The sequence below is a fragment of the Bufo bufo genome, chromosome 3, assembly GCF_905171765.1.
Source record: "Bufo bufo chromosome 3, aBufBuf1.1, whole genome shotgun sequence".
In the NCBI taxonomy this organism is placed as follows: Eukaryota; Metazoa; Chordata; class Amphibia; order Anura; family Bufonidae; genus Bufo; species Bufo bufo.
In genome coordinates, this window is record NC_053391.1 from 457133070 (window position 1) to 457156208 (window position 23139).

At 44.7% G+C, this 23139-nt stretch overlaps 1 protein-coding gene across 5 annotated transcripts in view; it reads left to right on the forward strand.

The window, feature by feature from the left end:
• Positions 1 to 202: 202 nt before the first annotated feature.
• LOC120995760 (cohesin subunit SA-2-like) overlaps positions 203 to 23139 on the forward strand; it is a 113954-nt gene continuing 91017 nt past the window's right edge. For 3 of the 5 annotated variants that reach the window (XR_005777663.1, XM_040425169.1, XM_040425165.1), the window contains exons 1-5: positions 270 to 379; positions 2714 to 2818; positions 6241 to 6307; positions 20308 to 20451; positions 20903 to 20999. Coding sequence is in view for 4 of the 5 variants with exons in the window: in XM_040425169.1 (XP_040281103.1) it covers positions 2778 to 2818; positions 6241 to 6307; positions 20308 to 20451; positions 20903 to 20999 (349 nt within the window). In the remaining variant the exon portion in view is untranslated. Of the gene's footprint in view, positions 385 to 2713; positions 2819 to 6240; positions 6308 to 20307; positions 20452 to 20902; positions 21000 to 23139 lie in introns of all 5 variants that reach the window. The other 2 variants (XM_040425166.1, XM_040425168.1) reach the window with 2 other exon arrangements.

The following is a 23139-nucleotide window of genomic DNA, read 5'->3' on the forward strand; positions in this document are numbered from 1 at the left end:
GACCCTGCTTCTAGCCTCCGGCCTCCTTAGTGCTGCACGGTGTGGCCCTGCTTCTATCCCCCGGCCTCCTTAGTGCTGCACGGTGTGACCCTGCTTCTAGCCTCCGGCCTCCCTAGTGCTGCCATTGGCTGCTCGGCCGCTGGTCCAGCGTGCAGGAGGAAGCAGGAAGAATGAGAGGCGGCGCCCACCAATCACAGCCCCTCACACAGGGAGGCTCCGGGGAGCAGGGGGTGTGGCCTCGCTGTCCAGTCCGTCACCTCTCAGGACAGGTACCGGGGCGGGGGGAGGAGTCAGGGATCGTGTTAGTAAACACAGCTCCGGGGGACCCCGCGCGTCTGGGGCAGAAGGGGCAGCGCTCGACCGGGCGGCATGTCAGCAGGTTATGTATGGGGCAGCTCGGAATCCGCCATGTTGGTGTATGTTTGTTTGTGCTGCTTTTCCACCACAGGATATGTTATACTGGGGTCTGCCAGTCCCAGGTATCCTTGGGAGTGTCTTCTCACTACTGAGGTGCACAGGACTATGCTTCATGTGGGTAGAAAGGTGCCTGTACCTTCTATAACCAGCAGGTACAAGGCTGTGTTCACATCTGCCTTACAACACCATGATGGAAACCCGATGGACCACATTATAGTCAGTGGGGTCCGTTGGGTGGTCCTGGTATCCGCTGTGTGCTGGACAGGGGTGCACGTAACTTTTCTGCTGCCTGAGGCAAAAACTAAAACGGTGCCCCCCCCCCCTCCATGCCAGTTTCCTAACCTAACCCCTTTGCCATAATGAAAGCGCTCATTGCCCAAGGCCCTTCCGCTGCCCGCCTCTTGCCCCCACCTGGTGGTGTACCCCTGGTGCTGGATTCATACTTCTGTCATTGTTATTATTCTGCTCCTGGGATGGAAATGAACAGCAGAACTGTGAACAGATGCTACAATAGTAATAGGGAATTAAAGGGGTATTCCAGGATTTCGAAGGTCTCTCAGGATCCCCATCAATATCAGATCGGCAGGGGTCCGGCACCTGCACCCCCTCAAATGAGATTGTAAACCCCACTGGGGACAGGGAATAATAACAATCTCCGTACAATGCTGCAGAATGTGTTGGTGCTATCTAAGCAAAATTAACTAGTGTTACTTCACTTGCACTGGTTGAGTTATTCTGCATTATACAATATAAAAAAACTTTTTTTCTTCCAATACGTTGCCTTAATCCTGAGGCGCAGCGAGTCCCAAATGTGAAGTGGGTCGTATTCACAAACAGCCAATATATTTCATTTGCGGTCCACTGAAATATATTCTGCATTATAGTCCAGAGCTGAATTTCAAATTCTGCAGGCCATGAGTTAATTTGAACGGCACAGGGATGGATGCGGACCGCACACAGTGTGCTGTTCGCATCCGCATTTCCGGAGCGCGGCACGAACTTCCGGCCGCAGCTCCGGAAGTTTGTACCGCTCCGGGTACAAAATTAAAGGAAATATCGTACCGCCAGGGAGGTTAATAGCTTCTTGCATTCCCCACATACTAACAATTCTGGAACATCTATTTTATGTCTCTATGTTGTGCCTTTCCTTTATTATTTCTACTAGAAGTTATGAATGAACTGCTAGCAGTCTGCAGTAAGGGTACAGAGGGGAGGGAACCAGTTGGGGGGTGTACCTGCACAGTCTGAAAATGGGAGCACTGATTGGATAGAGTGAGTCTGTGCAGGTACACACCCCAGCTGATTCCCACCCCTCTGTACCCTTACTGCAGACTGCTAGCAGTTCATTCATAACTTCTAGTAGAAATAATAAAGGAATGGCACAACATAGAGACATAAGAATAGAGGCTCCAGAATTGTTACTACATGGGGAATGCATGAAGCTATTAAAACAGACATGTCAGGAGGGGTGACAGGTCCTCTTTAAGAATGGCATTTCTAACGCCAGTCTTGCTAGCACTCCTCACTGGGGTACGATGCACCAGAATTTTTAATAGGTAATAACTCAGTGACATCGCAGGGAGTTCTGTGTGCCAGAAAAGGAAATCTATACCAGCAATGATGTCAAGCTAAGAAGCTATTGATTGTGGCGTCTCAGAGGTTAATTGTCCATGATCTGAGTTGTCGCCGATCATTGACAGCCAGCAGATGTCAGCTGAATAACACAGCCATTGCCTGCCAGCTATGGCATCAGCTCAACCCCTCAGCCGACATCATCATTAAACTCCTGACATCATGTTCAGCAGGAGACAGCGGTTTTCTTTAGGCTAGGTTGACATGTCCGGCAAAAATGCTGGTTGTCGGCCGGACAAAAACTATTGCACGCCACGTTTTATGTCTGGCCGAACCCCGGCATTTATTCAGGAAAGCGGCCGGATCACTGCAGGATCCCATTATAGTCAATAGGGATCCGGTGGTGAACTGTAGAATCCAGCAATGCCAGATCTAGTGAAATGCGGCAGGCTGCCATCTGCCGGTTCCGCTGCCGCAGACGTGAACGTACCCTTCGACTGACACAGCAGTCATCGCTCTTTACACTCTGGATGCACTTTCTTATCAGATATGAAGTATGAATATTATAAATTCGGATTTCTGTTCGTCACTGTGTTGCATGGTCTTAGGGAAGGAGGTTGAAGTCCAGCCAAGGTGCACTGAGTCTGTACAAATGCCCTGCCATGCCCATCAGCCTTCATGTGTAAGGGTAAGGAGGTCCTGAACTGTCTGTACAATTCCACAGGCTTTCTTACACGACGGCAGTTGGAGAAGTATTGGCTACATCCTGAAGGCAAAATGCAGAAGAAATGATAGCTGTGTCTAATTCCTCAGCAGATCTGTGGCAAAAGTAAGACGTCAAACTACAAAGTATTCTGTTTATTATGTAATAATAATAATGCCTGTAATGCTGAGGGCACCATAACGAGTATCAAAAGTATCTACACAGAGGAGCTTGTGTCAACAAAGAAATGCCATATATAAATGGTCACTGTATTATCTTACAACTTCTACTTATCTGAAGCCAATGTCCTAAATGGCAAGAATGTAAATCAACAGAAATGCTGTCTTCCACCTCTAAAAATACCCTAAATTGCTGGCCACTCCCTTCTAAGTTGCTATCCCCCCTTCAGTCTGTTCTAAATGCTGCAGCCAGGCTCAATTATTTTCGTTTTGTATATGAACCCTATGAACTTGTAAAGCGCTGCAAAATATTGTGGCACTATATAAATACATTTTATTATTATTATCCACTGCTGGTTGTTAAAGGGGTTGTATGGTTTCCGATATTGATGACTTATCCTCAGGATAGGTCATCAGTATCAGATCAGCGGGGGTCCGACTCCCAGCACCCCTGCCGAACAGCTGACATCACAACGATGAGCAGTGTAATTACATCTCCACCGTCCCATTCACTTCAATGGGACGGGGTGTAACTACATCTTCTTCTTCCCGTTCAAGTGAATGGATGGAGGAGCTGTAATTACACTGCTCGCTGCAGAGATGCTGACAGTGGGCAGGTAAACAGTGAAGAAAACGCAGCGGGAGACAACCCCTTAAAGGAGTCTTTCACCTAAAGTCACCATTATTGAACACTAACATCAGGATCTCCATTACATTCCCCATATTAGAATGCTACCTTCCATATTGCTGTCCATCGCCGATTCTCTCAGAAAAACACTTTTCTACAATATGTTAATTTGCTTCTGAAGGTGCCCAGGGGAATGAAGTGCGCAGGCCCGGCGAATCTGTTGAACGGCGCTGGCGCTGGATTTCTCACTAAGAGGAGGACGTAATCAGAAGAACCTAGGGCGGGCCAGAGGGGTGAAAGGGGAGGGGTTTTGTATGAAAAGCGACGAGGGCAACGGCCGTATGAACACCGCCCCTGGGCACCTTCAGAAGCTAAATAACATATTGAATAAAAGTGTTTTTCTGAGAAAATCGTCGATGGACAGCAATATGGAAGGTAGCATTCTAATATGAGGAATGTAATGGAGATCCTGATGTCAGTGTTCTATAATGGTGACTTTAGGTTAAAGACTCCCACTGAGAAGACGTGTCCTTTGTGCTCCTGCATTATGCAGAGCTCAGAGACCATGGTCTGTCTGCCCCTGTATCTACTATACACCGCTTCTGTCCTTCACTGCACACACAACCTCTACAAAGTCAATGGACTATGGCTATTATCCCCTGTTTTTTTGTCTGGACATACTGTAATATAGCAAAGCGCATACAGGCATGACAGAGGAGGGATTATGCCGAGGGCATGAATCTGATTGGACAGTAAGCACTATGGACTAGAAGTCTAAGCATGTCTTCAAGGGGTTTTAAAGAGAACCTGCCAGCAGTACCTGACAGTAGCCAGCAGTGTGTTTCTGACGATAATTTTCTTCCTGAAGGCAGATGCGGCTAAAGCTGTCCGCGCGCTTCTCTAGACATGCTTGAGGTCAAGGGGGCAGCGGCCTCCTTGCTTCAAGTCAAGATAACCACGCCCCTTTGCTGTGACTGACAGCTGGCAGTTTGGCTGGCTTTGCGGAACTCTCTGCATAAGCAGTGTCAGTCACAGCGAAGGGGCAGGGAAGGGGTGTGGTTACCGTCACTTGAAGCAAGCATGTCTAGAGAAGCGTGCCGGCAGGGGATAAAGGAACGTTTTCAGAGCTTTTGCCGCATCTGCCTTCAGGAACAAAACAGTCGTCGGAAACACACTGCTGGCTACTCTCAGGTACTGCTGGCGGCTTCGGATGGTTTTTGAAGGTGACAGGTTCCCTTTAAGGGAGTATAATATTGATGACCCGTCCTCAGAATAGGTCATCAATATATGATTGATGGGGGGCTGACTCCCGGCACCCCACCAATCAGCTGTTTGAATCAGCTGTGGTGCTCCAGTGAGTGCTTCATCTTCTTCCTAGGCCAGTGATGTCACGTTCATCGGTCATATGACCTAGGCGCAGCTCAGTCCTATTCAAGTGAATGGCCCAGGCTGCAATACCAAGCACAGCCTCTATACAATCAACAGCGTGGGGCTTGGTATGATGTGAGGAGGCCACGGTGCTCACGGTTAGCACTATGGGCGGACTGGCCATAGACCCTACATTGAAATTTCCTGGTGGGCTGATGCCCAGTGGGCCACCCAAGCCCTCCTCTTGGCGGCCAGCAAGGTGCATAAAGATTTGATGCTCTCAGCATTAATAAATCTAGGCAGTATTTTGTGCTGCACTGTGGTCTCTGGTTCTGCTGATGTAGAATTTTGTGCTGTGCTGTGGTATTTGGTTCAGCCTGGGTGGTATTTTTGTTCGGCTGGCCCCACCTACTTCTGTTGCATCGCCTTTTGTCAATTTGGACCCGCCTACAACATGGGGCAACTTTTAGTTTTTTTTCCAGGGCCACTTTAAGTTCCAATTCCGCCCCTGGTTAGTAAGCCAGTTTTCCGGTGTAGAAAATGTACAAATTTAGGTGCATATATGCCCGTTTGCACCAATGTTTTGAAATTTGTACACCACCCTCAGCCCTTTTGAAAAGTGGTATAAAAGTGGACACGCGTCTGTAGGCTAATTAGTTTAGTAAAGCGGGAGGGTAGGAAAAGTGGAGTGGCAGTATTGACAGTTTAAAAATGCCCCGCAAAATTCCCATATCGTGCAGCCCTATTATATATATATATATATATATATATATATATATAAATAAGCCTCTAGGAGCAACGGGGGTGTTGCCATTACTCCTAGAGGCTCTGCTCTCTCTGCAACTGCCGCATCCTCTCCACTTTGATTGACAGGGCCTGGAGGTGTAAACGTCATCACATCTGCATGGACCTGTCAATCAAAGTGAAGAGGGCGTGGCAGTTACATTATATGCATTCTTCTTATATGTATATATTTTATATTATGTATTATATATATATGTATATATTATATGTAGCCATGATATATTCATTCCTCCTAGTCTGGCAAGTGTAATTCAGTACACTGAAGCCACGCTCTGCAATGGCTGATAGGCCATGAAAGTTGACAGTACCCCTTTTTGCTATCATTGTAAAATGTAGTGGTTTGATGCTAACCATGCATTAAAGGAGCTGTCCTATCAGATGTCATAGAGGGGCCCCCATCTTCATGGACTTCCTCTATGAATCAGAACCGATTGATGCTGCAAAGGGCAGCCGCTGCTCTAGAAAACGCAACGTTATCATGTGTTATATGGTCGCTACATATTGCCATATTTGCAAGTGTTTTCTGTGAAATAATTGATATTACAATTCATATTTTATTAATACTACAGGGAGAATGCCAACAGCAATTCCCTTGCCAGCATAAGCAATGGAAGCTTGGACCGCTCAATGACAATGGTAGGACTTGGTATAGTCTTGTTTAGTACTGTAAGGGTTACTTCACTTCTTGTAATTAACTGTAGAAAATAGGAATCTTCTGTCAGCATATTTGTAGCTATGAAACTGACTGACCTGTTACATGTGCGCTTGGCAGCTGAAGACATCTGTGTTGGTCCTATGTCCATATGTGTCCACATTGCTGAGAAAAATGATGTTTTAATATATGCAAATGAGCCTCTAGGAGCAATGGGGGCGTTGCCATTACACCTAGAGGCTCTGCTCTCTCTGCAACTGCAGCAACATCTGCACTTTGATTGACAGGACCAAGAGGTGTAAATATCATCATGTGTTTGGCCACCTTTACTCTTACCAGCTCTTTAGTATGTTTGGTTTTTCTGTGTGAGAAATTAGGAATAAATGACTATTTGAAAGAATATTTAATAATTTATTATTATTGCTATTAAAGGGGTTGTCTCACAGAAGATGGGGACATATTGCTAGGATATGCCCCCATTGTCTTATAGGGACCACTGGGACCCGCACCTATATCGAGAACGGAGCCCCGAAAGTGTTGGAGGGCGCACTGAGCATGCGCAGCCGCCTTCCATTCATTTTCTATGGGGCCACTGAAAATCGGGCCCAAAGAAGTGAATGGGAGCGGTGGCCGGTCATGTACGGTGTGCTCCTGTTTACTTCTATGGGCAGAGCGCTTGGTGGTGGTCGGACTGGAGTCCTCCAGCCACCACCTTGCGGGGCACCATTCCTGATATAAGTGCGGGTCCCAGTGGTGGGACCAGCACCTATAAGACAATGGTTGTCTATAAGACACCTATAAGACAAGGGGGTTATCTCATCACAGACAATGGGGGCATATTGCTAGGATATGTCCCAATTGTCTGTGATGAAATAACCCCTTTAGTCTTCAATAATTTTTATTGAGCACTTTGCATAATGCAGTACATACTTGCCTATCACGGCATAATATCACAGTGTGAAACATATCAAAGTACATTTTTCAGAGAGAAAACATACATAAAGTACATAACATAATATTAACAAAAACAAAAAAGAGGTCCCAACAAAACCCACATTATTCTTGCCCATGTTGAGGTAATCGTTGTAGCATTATATGCAAATCCCCACCCATGACTCAAATCTCGCCCTCCTCAAACCCACCCCTAAACCACCAAATGTACCCGCATCACCAAAGACATTCCGGCAAAGGATCAGCATAGGGGCTAGATAACCATGGCATCCAGTTATTAAGACATCGTATGCGTACGGAAGAAGAGGAAGCAAACATTAATTCGCAATGCATGTGATGATTAACGGACTCAACCACTTCCGATGCGGTCGGAGTACAAGGTAATTTCCACCTCCTCGCTATTACATTCCGTGCTGCGCTTATCAAATGAGCCGTTACCCATCTCATCTTGAAAGGAATGACTTCTAAGCCTATTCCCAGAATGGAAAGAGCAGGGGTCAAATTGATTGTTGAATCCGTGACCTGCCGGACTAAAGCTTCCATCGCGTGCCAAAATTTTCGGGTGTAAGGGCATTCCCACCACATATGTAAGGGAGTACCAACTGACCCACACTTCCTCCAACATAATGGGGAGTAGCCAGGTGAACAGTGGGCTAGTCTATTTGGGGTCAGGTACCACCTGAGTTGTATTTTCCTGGCCTGCTCTATATGATTTAGACATTTAGTATACCTGTAGGACCAAGACATTGCTTCCCTCCACTGGCTCATGGAAAACTCATCACCCAGCTCTTATTCCCATCTTAACATAAAGGATTGTTTCCCACTATCTTGGTCTAATAATAAGTTTAAGTATACATCAGAAATCTTCGCTCTAAATTGCAGGGGTGATGCGACATAGGGCTGCAAAGGGCTCTTACAGGAGTGAGGTTGGGTTAATGGGGAATTATTTAGTAAGTGACGTATCTGTAGATACTGGTAAAAAAGGTTATTAGGGATGAAGTAGGTGTCATGTAGGGACTGGAAATCTTTTAGGCCAGAGATTGTATAAAGACCCCCCAACCTATCCAATCCTTTATCCACCCATGCCTTTAGATTCATATCAGAAATATGGTATTCAAGTGCTATGAGAGGAATGCTATCTTTTGGCACTGTGAACCACTTCTTTATATTTCTCAAATATGACCATATGAAAAGAGACGCTCGCATTGTAGGGAAAGGAACCTCATAGCGAAGTTTCCCCAATTCATGAGCTGCTAGGATGGCTGGGAGTGAATGCTTTCTAACAAACGCACTTTCTATCTCAAGCCACTTATGGGGAGCGGATGGAGACCACCATTCCAGCGCCTGTTCCGCCAGGGAGGCCAAATAATACTTATACAAATCTGGTACCCCAAGTCCCCCAGCTCTAACCGAGGGATACAAGGAAGCCTTCGGGATTCTAGGGTGCTTATTCTGCCAAATAAACGCCAAGAGATCTTTTTGCAGCGTGGATATCAATTTTTTGGGAACTTGCAGTGGGAGACATCTGAAAAAATAGAGTGCTTTTGGCAAGGATAACATTTTTGCAGCATTGATTCTCGCCACCCATAACTGAACCTGCGCCATACGAGAATAGTCACCTTGTAGGTCTTTTCTTAGGCGATTAAAGTTAATGGAAACTGTCTCAGCCGAGCTTCGTGCTAACTCTATCCCTAAATATGGAATGGACCGGTCTGACCATTGAAAGGGGTATATTTGCTTTAGCCTATCTATTGTGGCTACAGGCAAGTGTAGATCTAAAACCTTGGTTTTGGTCTCATTTAGTTTATAATAAGAACAGTTTGAAAATTGCTGCAGTATTTGATGTAGTGCTATTAAGGAGCTTTCAGGGTTCGATAATGTTAATACAACATCATCAGCATATAATCCAATCACATGGGAAGTATCTCCCGCTGTAATTCCCTGTATGCTGTGACACGCCCAAATCTTAGCAGCCAGAGGTTCCATTATCAACGCAAAAATCAGCGGCGATAATGGACACCCCTGTCTGGTCCCATTAGTTATCTTAAAAGAACTAGACATATAACCTGAGGCAAGAACAGTAGCCGAGGGGGTTGTATATAGCCCCATCACACCAGCCCTAATATTACCATAGAAACCAAAGGTCTGAAGCACCCGGTCCAGGTACCCCCAATGCACCCTGTCAAATGCTTTTTCTGCATCTAGGGAAATAAACATTGTGGGGGACCTGGACTTCCCTGCAATCTGGATTAAATCAAGCATGCGTCTAGTGCCATCCCTGCACTGCCTTCCTGGTCTGGATTTACTAGTTCTGGCAAAAACTGATTGATCCTAGTGGCCAATATTTTTGCGTATAATTTTAAATCCGCATTAAGCCAGGATATGGGGCGGAAGTTGGCGGGCGCATCCGGGGTTTTGCCCGGCTTCGGGATGGTTACCACCGTGGCTGAAAGCATTTCTGCTGGAATAACCCCTGTTTGAAAAAAGGTATTATATATCGAGCACAAATTGGGGAGGAGCTGGGGCAGAAACTCTTTGTAATATGCCACAATAAAACCGTCCGGCCCTGGTGCTTTCCCCGCAGGGGTAGTTTTTAGAGCTGCTTGTACCTCTGCTTCCGCAATTGGCAAGTTGAGAGTAGTTAATTGTGCATCTGACAGCGTGGGGAGTTTTAGGTGCCCTAGAAAATCTACAATGGACGCTTCTGTTGGTTGAGGGGTTGCAGCATCTTCCTTTAACCTCTTAAGGACATAGGGCGTACAGGTACGCCCTTGTGCCCTGGTACTTAAGAACACAGGGCGTACATGTACGCCCTGTGTATTTTCGATCACTGCCGTGCGGCTGGCAGTGATCGGAACCCGGTGCCTGCTCAAATCATTGAGCAGGCACCTAGGCTAAATGCGCGGGGGGGTCCCGTGACCCCCCCATGTCGGCGATCGCGGCAAACCGCAGGTCAATTCAGACCTGCGGTTTGCTGCGATTTCTGAAGTTTCTGGTCCCCGCAGTCCCTGACCGCAGGGATCAGAAACTTTATATGCCAAAAAAAAAGTTTTATTTACCCCCCCCCTGCACCCCCGAATGATTTTTATGGTGGCGGGAGGTGCAGGGGGAGGGTTGCGGGCGGTGTGGGCGGTGCGGGAGGCGGGCGGTGCGGCAGGCGGGATCGCGATCCCCCGCCCGCCTCCCCTTGTATAATCGTTGGTGTCTAGTGGGGATACCAGGGTGCCAGCACATTGCTGGCACCCTGGTATAAACGGCTGACATCTGCGATGCGATGTCAGCCGTTTAACCCTTTCCATACAGCGGTCCGTACGGACCGCTGTATGGAAAAGGTTAACAGCGCAGGGAGCTCCCTCCCTCTCCCATCGGGGGGCTGCTGTGCCTTTGCAGCCCCCCGATGGGGAGGGAGAGAGCCCCCAGAGAGCCCCCCGAGAGATCCCCTCCTTACCCTTCCCCGTCTGCGAAGTTCTGAGCAGTACTGAGCAGACGGGGAAGGTTCCCATGGCAACAGGACGCCTCTCAGGCGTCCTGCTGTCCATGGTGCTGAACAGATCTGTGCTGAATGGCATAGATCTGTTCAGTGTAAGTAAAATACAGTACAGAACAATATATATTGTACTGTACTGTATTATTCAGACATCAGACCCACTGGATCTTCAAGAACCAAGTGGGTCTGGGTCAAAAAAAAGTGAATAAAAGTGAAAAAAAAGTAAAAATCAAAAAACACATTTATCACTGATAAAAAATGAAAAAAATAAAATTCCCTACACATGTTTGGTATCGCCGCGTCCGTAACGACCTGATCTATAAAACGGTCATGTTACTTTACCCGAACGGTGAACACCATAAAAATAAAAAATAAAAAACTATGATGAAATTGAAATTTTGCCCACCTTACTTCCCAAAAAAGGTAATAAAAGTGATCAAAAAAGTCGCATGTACGCCAAAATTGTAACAATCAAACCGTCATCTCATCCCGCAAAAATCATACCCTACCCAAGATAATCGCCCAAAAACTGAAAAAACTATGGCTCTTAGACTATGGAAACACTAAAACATGATTTTTTTTGTTTCAAAAATGAAATCATTGTGTAAAACTTACATAAATAAAAAAAAAGTATACATATTAGGTATCGCCGCGTCCGTATCGCCCGGCTCTATAAAAATATCACATGATCTAACCCCTCAGATGACCACCGTAAAAAAATAAAAATAAAAACGGTGTAAAAAAAGCCATTTTTTGTCATCTTACGTCACAAAAAGTGTAATAGCAAGCAATCAAAAAGTCATATGCACCCCAAAATAGATGCCAATCAAACCGTCATCTCATCCCGCAAAAAATGAGACCCTACTTAAGATAATCGCCCAAAAACTGAAAAAACTATGGCTCTTAGACTATGGAGACACTAAAACATTTTTTTGGTTTTAAAAATGAAATCATTGTGTAAAACTTACATAAATAAAAAAAATTGTATACATATTAGGTATCTCCGCGTCCGTGACAACCTGCTCTATAAAATTACCACATGATCTAACCTGTCAGATGAATGTTGTAAATAACAAAAAAAAAACGGTGCCAAAAAAGCTATTTCTTGTTACCTTGCCGCACAAAAAGTGTAATATAGAGCAACCAAAAATCATATGTACCCTAAACTAGTACCAACAAAACTGCCACCCTATCCCGTAGTTTCTAAAATGGGGTCACTTTTTTGGAGTTTCTACTCTAGGGGTGCATCAGAGGGGCTTCAAATGGGACATGGTGTCAAAAAAACCAGTCCAGCAAAATATGCCTTCCAAAAACCATATGGTGTTCCTTTCCTTCTGCGCCCTGCCATGTGCCCGTACAGCTGTTTACGACCACATATGGGGTGTTTCTGTAAACTACAGAATTAGGGCCATAAATATTGAGTTTTGTTTGGCTGTTAACCCTTGCTTTGTAACTGGAAAAAAAATATTAAAATGGAAAATCTGCCAAAAAAGTGAAATTTTGAAATTGTATCTCTATTTTCCATTAAATCTTGTGCAACACCTAAAGGGTTAACAAAGTTTGTAAAATCAGTTTTGAATACCTTGAGGGGTGTAGTTTCTTAGATGGGGTCACTTTTATGGAGTTTATAATCTAGGGGTGCATCAGGGGGGCTTCAAATGGGACATGGTGCCAAAAAAACAGTCCAGCAAAATCAGCCCTCCAAAAACCAAACGGCGCACCTTTCACTCTACGCCCCGCTGTGTGCCCGTACAGTAGTTTACGGCCACATATGGGGTGTTTCTGTAAACAGCAGAGTCAGGGCAATAAAGATACAGTCTTGTTTGGCTGTTAACCCTTGCTTTGTTAGTGGAAAAAATGGGTTAAAATGGAAAATTAGGCAAAAAAATGAAATTCTCAAATTTCATCGCCATTTGCCAATAACTCTTGTGCAACACCTAAAGGGTTAACGACGTATGTAAAATCAGTTTTGAATACCTTGAGGGGTGTAGTTTCTTAGATGGGGTCACTTTTAGGGAGTTTCTCCTCTAGGGGTGCATCAGGGGGCTTCAAATGGGACATGGTGTAAATAAACCAGTCCATAAAAATCAGCCTTCCAAAAACCAAACGGCGCACCTTTCACTCTACGCCCCGCTGTGTGGCCGTACAGTAGTTTACGGCCACATATTGGGTGTTTCTGTAAATGGCAGAGTCAGGGCAATAAAGATACAGTCTTGTTTGGCTGTTAACCCTTGGTTTGTTAGTGGAAAAAATGGGTTAAAATGAAAAATTAGACAAAAAAATGAAATTCTCAAATTTCCTCCCTATTTGCCAATAACTCTTGTGCAACACCTAAAGGGTTAACAACGTATGCAAAATCAGTTTTGAATACCTTGAGGGGTGTAGTTTCTTAGATGGGGTCATTTTTGGGTGGTTTCTATAATGTAAGCCTCGCAAAGTGACTTGAGACCTGAACTGGTCCCTAGAAATTGAGTTTTTGTAAATTTCGGAAAAATTTCAAGATTTGCTTCTAAACTTCTAAGCCTTATAACATCCCCAAAAAATAAAATATCATTCCCAAAACAATTCAAACATGAAGTAGACATATGGGGAATGTAAAGTCATCACAATTTTTGGGGGTATTACTATGTATTACAGAAGTAGAGAAACTGAAACTTTGAAATTTGCTAATTTTTTTCAAATTTTTGTTAAATTAGGTATTTTTTGGTGCAAAAAAAATTTTTTTTTGGACTCCATTTTACCAGTGTCATGAAGTACAATATGTGACGAAAAAACAATCTCAGAACGGCCTGGATAAGTCAAACCGTTTTAAAGTTATCAGCACTTAAAGGGACTCTGGTCAGATTTTCAAAAAATGGCCTGGTCCTAAGGTGTAAAAAGGCTGTGTCCTTAAGGGGTTAAATTATAAAGTTTCGCATAATATGAAGCTATGGCGTTAGTGATTTCTTGCGGATGCGTGAGAACAGCCCCATTATAATGCATTTTCTCTATTCTGGAGTTAGCCGCCCTTTTCCTAAGTCTATTAGCTAACAGGGAACCTGCCCTATCTCCCATATGATAGTGAGACATCTTCAGTCTGCTGATTACTCGCTCATGATCATATAAGAGATGCGCCCTCAGCTTAGAACGGACATTCTGCAGTTCCAAAAGGTGACCTGAAGAGGGATTATCCTTGAATCGTTGATGTGCTGACTCCAGCTCTGATAACGCCTCATTAAGCTGCCGATCTCTAGCTTTTTTCAAACGAGAGGCTGCCTGCAAGAATATACCTCTCATATAGGCCTTGTGAGCCAACCATATGGTAGATGTCGAAATATCAGGGGTGCTATTCAGAAGGAAGAACTCCTTCAAACTAGCGCGGAATTCTTCTAATCTCTTAGCACTTTTGAGTAAATACTGATTCAGCCTCCAATTTGGGGGAGATTGAGAGGGCAAGCCCATATTAAGTTCCATTGCTATAGGGGCATGATCCGACCAAGTGGCTAGCAGAATGTCCGTCCTAAGTACCCCTTGCAAAATATCCCTAGAGACCAGGAAATAATCAATCCGAGACTGTGTGTGGTGCGCGGAAGAGATGTGCGTAAAATCCCTCTCTCCCCCATGCTGGTACCGCCAGATGTCATGCAAAGAAGTGTTTTTTAGAGCTTCTTTTAGGCCCTTCCGTCGAGGCTCAGCATGGGTGAGACAGTCCATTTCCACATCAATTGGGACGTTAAAGTCCCCCCCCCATTATAATAGCACCTTTCGCTACCTTTAAGATTTTCTTTTGTAATCTGTTGAAAAAGGAGATCTGTTTGACATTTGGTGCATAAACCGAAACCATCGTACATAATTTACCTTCAAGTGAACATATCAGGATAACATATCTTCCTTCCTTATCTGTGATGCATTGGTGTAATGTAAACGCAACCGAGCCCCTTATACATATGAGAGTGCCAGCTTTACGTCTTTGGGCAGCAGGAGAGTGAAAAATATGCGGATACAATCGATGGGTACATCTGTGCTGATCTGCTCCCACCAAATGCGTCTCTTGGATGAAAGCCACATCACATTTGCTGCGGAGCAGATCCCGCCACAACTGGGAGCGGCGAAATGGGGAGTTCAGACCATGTACATTATTAGAATAAAATTTCAGCCCCGCCATAAGAAAATGCATAACGGCTTAGATGTGAACATAAAGGGCACTATGCGGCAGAGGTAGAGACCAAAATATGTGGGCCACATATCAGAGCACAAGCAAATTGGGACAACAAAAAACAACATAACATTAGCAAATATAAAAACGGAAAAAAAACAGTGATTAGACATCCTAAAACTGCAATGAGCAGGGTTCTAGAGTCTAAAAAGGGGGTCTGCTTAGGGGTGACTACCACCCTAATACCAGGAGAGCAGACCTAATGGGGAAAAAAAAAAAAAAGAGATAAGTTCTTACGTATCTCCCATCCCGCACATCCAGAAGGACAAAGTAGATGAGGGAGTCCTGGAAATCATGTTTGTTCCCATTCTGGCGCAATTCTTGCCGACTTATTTCCACGGTCTTCTGCAGAACTGGCATTTTCACCGATAGAAAGCAGGCCCAACTTATGTAAAAGGACAGAGGCATCCTGTGGAGTGTTGCAGACGGTCAACTGCCCCTTCACCGAGATCAGTAGCTTTACAGGAAAGCCCCAGCGATATCGGACGTTCTTGTCGCGTAGGGTACGTGTAATTTGCGCAAACTCCTTCCTTTTCATTAGCGTGGCTGCGGACAGGTCTGCGAACACTTTAATGTCCTTAAAGGTTTCAGTTGGTGTCGGATTTTGCCGCAGGTTTCGGAGAAAGTGATCCTTGGCATGATAAAAATGAATTCGCGCTATAACGTCACGCGTAAGAGAAGGATCAAGTCCCTTTGGCTTAGGGATACGATGAATTCTATCAATTAGCAAGTCTCGTTCAGACAATTCAGGCACGGCTTCTTTAAGCAGGGTTTGCAAATAAAACTCCAGCTCTGCTGGGCCTACCGTCTCCGGGATTCCTCTAATGCGCACATTATTGCGCCTATGACGATCTTCCATGTCTTGGATCTTTTCTTTCATGGCCGCCACCTCTTCTTCCAGCGCTTCATGCGCATCAATCAAAGAGTTATGCGACATGGCATATTCAGCCATTTTGTTTTCCACGTGGGTGACTCTGTCACCTACTCCCTGTATATCCCGCTGCAGGTCTTTAATCATACTGGAGATGTCCGCTTTCAGCGAGGATCTCAGGGAATCCAGTAATGTACGCAGGGTGTCCTCTGTGATCGGGAGCTTCAGCAGAAAGGAGAAGCGGTGGGCCTCCACATGCTGCAGGGGAGGGAGCAGGAGTCGCAGGGAGCCGGGGAGAAGAGGCGGGAGATCCCTCAGGCCCGGCACTTGACGGTGGCGTTCTGGGGAAGAACTCTGTCATTTTCTTCGGCGCCTGCTTCTTTTTCATCTTCCCCATTCTGGGAACCAGGTAGGTGAGCGCAGTATGTGCCAGGACCCTTCAAAAGTAATATTTGAGCCGCTATGGGTATGCGGGAAGCGGAGCTACAGTCTCAAGCAGCCGCCGCCATCAACGCGCAGGCCACGCCCCCGAAATAACCCCTTTAAGTGTTATTTGGTTGTCATACTGAAATATTAGTTTTTTTGGGAAGTTTTGTTGTTAAATGTATCCATGAACCCTGTTTCCTATGGAAATAACAGTTCAAAACTTGCAATTCCGTGGGTTGCATCAGTCATATGGAGGGCGGTCATGTGTGAATTCTTGTATTTCTATTATCTATATAGACTAGACAGCAGGGGGAGTTTTACTTATTCTTTATCTCTCAGGCTATGATTATATGATATTATTACTTTTTCTGTCTTTTGTTTTTTGTCATTGACGCTAAGATATGCCATCTCACTGATACATTAACACAGCTGACCTGGTGAGAAAAATTGCTCAGGAATGTGAATGATATTCATGGCTTAGGGTTGGTACTTCAGAGAGATGTATAGCAGAATCTAAGGCCCCTTTCACACGGGCGAGTATTCCGCACGGATGCGATGCGTGAGGTGAACGCATTGCACCTGCACTGAATCCCGACCCATTCATTTCTATGGGGCTGTTCACATGAGCAGTGATTTTCACGCATCACTTGTGCGTTGCGTGAAAATCGCAGCATGCTCTATATTCTGCGTTTTTCACGCAACGCAGGCCCCATAGAAGTGAATGGGGTTGTGTGAAAATCGCAAGCATCCGCAAGCAAGTGCGGATGCGGTGTGATTTTCACGCACGGTTGCTAGGAGACAATCGGGATAGAGACCCGATCATTATTATTTTCCCTTATAACATGGTTATAAGGGAAAATAATAGCATTCTGAATACAGAATGCATAGTAAAACAGCGCTGGAGGGGTTAAAAAAAATAAAAAAATAATTTAACTCACCTTAGTCCACTTGATCGCGTAGCCCGGCATCTCCTTCTGTCTCCTTTGTTGAGTAGGACCTGTGGTGAGCATTAATTACAGGAACAGGACGTTTGATGACGTCACTCCGGTCATCACATGGTACGTCACATGATCTTTTACCATGGTGATGGATCATGTGATGACCGGAGTGACGTCATCAAAGGTCCTGTTCCTGTAATTAATGCTCACCACAGGTCCTGTTCAACAAAGGAGACAGAAGGAGATGCCGGCTACGCGATCAAGTGGACTAAGGTGAGTTAAATTATTTTATTTTATTTTTTCAACCCCTCCAGCGCTATTGTACTATGCATTCTGTATTTAGAATGCTATTATTTTCCCTTATTACCATGTTATAAGGGAAAATAATACAATCTACAGAACACCGATCCCAAGCCCGAACTTCTGTGAAGAAGTTCGGGTTTGGGTACCAAACATGCGCGATTTTTCTCACGCGAGTGCAAAACGCATTACAATGTTTTGCACTCGCGCGGAAAAATCGCGGGTGTTCCCGCAGGCACCCGCACATTTTCCCGCAACGCCTGTGTGAACCCAGCCTAAGGCTTATTTCACACAAGCAGATTTTCTGTCTGGATGCGGCCCGATTTTTACATTGCTTAGCATCTGGACTGAACACTGAACCATTCATTTCATGCACATGAGCATTGTTTTCTACTGATTATCTGTCCGTTCAGGAGACATTTCAGCATGTTCTATCTACTTCTGTATTTCACATAGAACTGGTCTATTCAAGTCAGTGGGTCAGTGAAAAAAAACTGACAGCACACGGATGGCATCCTGATGCAGTCCATTTTTGGCCTCATGCACACGACCGTTGTTATGGTCCACATCCAAGCCGAATTGTTTGTGGCTCGGGTGCGGACCGATTCATTTCAATGGGGCCACAAAAGATGTGGACAGCACTCCGTGTGCTGTCCGCATTCGTTGCTCCGTTCCGTGGCCCTGCAAAAAATATATAGAATGTCCTATTCTTGTCCGTTTTGCTGACAAGAATAGCCATTTCTACAATGGGCCGCCTATTCCGTTCCACAAATTGCGGCCTTTCACTGATGGTTGCTAGGAGATGCTGTGTTATTCTTCAGTTTTTCTTCATGCATGTGAAAAACGAATGTAAAAGACCCCCCCGAATGCAATCGCAGACAAAAATGATTCAACTTGCATGTAAAACCATCAGTCTTTTACTGAACAGACCCTGACACATTCCATATCGCTCGTGTGATAGAGGCCTAAGGCACCCTGCACACGAACGTGTGCTTCCCGTTGCTGTATTGCGGACCGCATTTGCGGATCCGCAATACACAGGTGCCATTCCGTGGGCATGGGTCCGCAAATCCGGAGATGCGAAATGGTGCGGAATGGAAGCACGGAACGGAACCCTACGGAAGAAATACGGAGTGCTTCCGTGGGGTTTCGTCCCGTACTTCAGTTCCGCAAAGAGATAGAACATGTTCTATCTTTTTGCGGAATGGCCGGATCGCGGACCCATTAAAGTGAATGGGTCCGCGATCTGCTGCGGCTGCCCCACGGACTGTGTTCGTGCATTGGGGCCCGCATTTTGTGGGCCGCAGCACGACCACAGGGTGCACACGTTTGTGTGCACGGGGCCTAATAGTATAACTTGTGACAGATTAGGGGAGATATGTCAAGACCGGTGCATCCATATGCAAATCTTGATCTCCCTGCACTGGCATGAGAGGCGTCTCTTAAAAGAAACTGAATTCTACTCCTGCCCACTTCCACTAAACCCGGCCCCCTTTTTTTGCCACTTCGGAAAAGTGGCAAGAAGCCTAAAAAGTTGCAAATTATGGCGCACATATGGTGTACACCATAATGTACCACTTTTTTATGACACAATAGTGGCGTAATTAGCTTAAAGGGAGTCTGTCACCACTATATGACCATATACAGCACTTACATGGCGCTGTAGCACACCTATACATGATTCTAATGGTACCTTTGTTATTTTCTTTAAACATCCAGAAGCAGGAAAAACGACATTCATTTCATATGCAAATGAGCACTCGCAAGTGCCATGGGGCGGTGTTCCGTGTGTAGGTGCCCAGGCTGCTCTGCCTTAACCGTTACTCCTCCCCCAGCCTCTTCCTTTGCCCGTCCTCCTATTCCCTTGTATCATCCCTAGGTCCGGCCGAGATCCCACGCCTGCGCACTGCTTCGCCGGCTGGCGCATGTGCACTAGTTGAATTGATGCTGTAACCAAAATGGGCATTGCAGTGTGCATGTCCCGGCCCGGCGAAGCAGTGCGCAGGCGCGGGATCTCCGCCGGACCTAGGGATGATACAAGGGAATAGGAGGGCGGGCAAAGGAAGAGGCTGGGGGAGGAGTAGCGGTTAAGAAGGCAGCGCAGCCTGGGCACCTACACACTGAACACCGCCCCTGGGCACTTGCGAGTGCTCATTTGCATATGAAATAAATGTCGTTTTTCCTGCTTCTGGATGTCTAAAGAAAATAACAAAGGTACCATTAGAATCATGTATAGGTGTGCTAGAGCGCCATGTAAGTGCTGCATATGGTCATATAGTGGTGACAGACTCCCTTTAAAGGCTATGTATACCTTTGGAGGCAATATTTTTATGATTGCATGTTAGTCATTCTTGGCTAAAATTTATCTGTTCAGTAGGCTTTTATAAAAAATATTGAGCCGTTCTGTCACAAAGGGTTAACTGTTTTTCTAGCTGTGTGACTGATACTTTCACTTTGTGTCCAGGCATCTAATAAACTTTATCTCTAAATTAGTAAGAGGTCATAAATACTTTTTTAAGCCACATTCTTGTCAGTAAGATAAGATCTGAACTATAATGAGTGTTTAGGAGGTCAGAGAGCAGAGGTAAGGAGTCCGTCAACTTCTGGTCTGACGGAAAAGACAGAAAATCCAAAGGGTGCTACTAGAGCATCTCAGCGATGTACAGAAAAAAGACGCCATATTTTTAGGAATGACCAATTAAAAAAATTATTTTTAGCTCATACTGAGTACGTTGCTATAATTTAAAAAAATTGTACTTGACTGGCTGCAGAGTTTTGCATGCTCCGGTTTCCTCACTCTGATTGTTACATAACAGGTTAAGAGAAGCCGAAGACAGTCTGAAAATCTCTCTCGCAGAAATTCCTTGAGGCATAGCAGGGACAGCCGCATATCGAACGGCGAAATAGCGGAAGCTGTGACTCTGTATGAGGTGATCAGCATTGGAAAAAGAGCAATACAGGTAAGTTCTTTTGAACCGTTCCTTGTGCACTCAGTGTTTTGGTGATGTCCTATCTATCAAGCTGAGCCTCGGGGGGCAGAAGCCAGAAGGGGGCTGCTGACACTTTTTCACACTCTTAAGAACTTGGGGGGAAATTTAAGACTGGAGTTTCACTGTGCTGGAGTGGGCACAGGCCTCTTTTGGCACATCATCTGGCAGTCTGTGTGTGAAAAAAAGTAGTTTTAAGAAGATTATGCTGTGTGCCAAAATTTGCCCCTTTTTGTCACAAAACTGGAGCAAATCGCATTATAAATTCATCCCTATTTTTCTCTGCAATGACCCAGCTTTTCATAGTAAAACTAAGGGGGGATTTATCATAGCCGGTCTATGGTTTCCCCTGCGCTGGCGGAGGATAATGCTACCATTGTGCTGTACCAGTGTGAAAGGTGTATCTCATGGTGTTCGCTTGTAGTCTGTTGTAGATGACTGGATTGAAGCCTATCAAGAGGACAGGGATGCAGCTCTACTTGATCTTATTAATTTCTATATTCAGTGCTCAGGATGTCAAGGTAAATGCATTCATCTCTTTTCATTAAGAAAAGCAATCGGACATCTATTCATCAGTCGCAGGGACCCTTTCACTCTGTACTGTCCATAGAGTCCTATCTGTGGGCTGCTAAGCAGATTGATATGTACTCTGTTGGAAAATATTCAGTATTACTTGTATTTCATTGACTAAAATCCCTGTTCTTTCTATGCTTAGGAGTCCAGTGGGCGGTCTTACTTAGTGATTGGCAGCTATGTCTGTGTAAATAGTTATACCGAGGAGGCTGTGAATTACTGAATAGGACCACTGATTGGACTCCTAAGCATAGAAAACTGGAACTTAAAAGGAATGTGTCCTCAGAAAATGAACTATTGTCTATGTTTTTTTTTCTTTAACTATATTTGAAAAAAAATCTGAAAATCTTGGAGTTTTCACACTAGCCACTAAACCTAATAATTGGATGACACTTCCTGTTCTGTAGAGATCACTTTTCTGCAGTCATCTGATTATGATAATAGACATGCTGATAATGACAGATAACACCTATGTATAGATAATACAGGCTCTACCATTCACAGCAGTTGATGGTCATGGCTTATCTGTCCTATCCTTGCACAGTGACCTCTGCACAGGTCACCCAGCATGTCCAGAAAAGTCCCCCATAGGCATCAGTGAACATCTCCTGTATATTCTGCCTGTGGGCCATTTGGCTGCTGTTAAACATATCTCTAAATACAGCAATTCAGGCAAGATGGCTGCTTCCATAATCAGGTACAGGAAATAAATAAAAGAATACAATAAAAATGATTAGAAAAAAAGAATATGTTTCACTATCTGGTTTTAATTAGTAAAAAATATGTCATACATTTCCTTTATGTGAATAAAATACAAGCTATTCTGAATCTTTTCCCACAAAACTACAGTACTATGCAAACGGTTTAGGCAGGTGTGGGAAAAATGCTGCAGTAAGAACACTTTCAAAAACAGAAGCGTTAATACGTTTATTTGTATAAGAGTACTTTCACACTTGCGTTGTGAGGATCCGGCAGGCAGTTCCGTTGCCGGAAACTGCCTGCTGGATCCGGAAATTGGTATGCAAACGGATATCATTTGTAGACGGATCCGGATGCGGATCCGTCTGACAAATGCATTGAAATACCGGATCCGTCTCTCCAGTGTCATCTGGAAAAACGGATCCGGTATTTATTATTTTCACATATTTAAAAGTCTGCACATGCGCAGACCGAAAGACCGGGTCCGTCAATGCGTCAATTTTAATGCATTTCAATGGAAATTAATGCCGGATCCGGCATTCTGGCAAGCATGCTGCAGTATTTTCTCCGGCCAAATACCCTAAGAGGGACTGAACTTATGCATCCTGATTGCTTTCCATTCAGAATGCATTAGGATAAAACTGATCAGTTTTTTTCCGGTATAGAGCCCCTAGGACGGAACTAAATACCAGAAAAGAATAGCGCTAGTGTGAAAGTACTCTAAGTAGCAAAATGAAAAAAAAATTATATAATTGTTACTATGTAACTAAATCTAAATTAAATCCGTATTTGGTGTGACCACCATCAGTTCTTCTAGGTAAAATAGCACACAGTTTTGAAGGAACTTGGCAGGGAAGTTGTTCCAAATATTTTGGAGAATCTTTTGTGGATATAGGTCTGCTCGAATCCTTCTCTCTCTTCATGTAATCCCAGACAGACTCGATGACGTTGAGATCAGAGCTCTGAACTTTGCAGCATTTTTTCATTATTGCATTTTGAACAGTTATGAATTATTGAAATACACTTTAGGGGGACGGTTTTCATTATAGAATAACTTAAAAGGGTTGTCTCACAGCAAATGGCATTTATCACGTAGAGAAAGTTACTACAAGACACTTACTAATGTATTGTGATTATCCATATTGCTTCCTTTGCTGGCTTGATAATTTTTTCCATCACGTTTATACACTGCCCATTTCCATGGTTACGACCACCCTACAATCCACCAGCGGTGGCCATGCTTAACCAGTATAGTAAAATCGCCATCCTATGCACACTCCAACAGTCCTGGCCACCAGGGAAGCTGGAGCTTTTTCCCGTAGAGTGTAGTCATGGCCACCGCTGCTGGATTGCAGGGAATGAAAAGTGTATAATGTGATGGAAAAATGA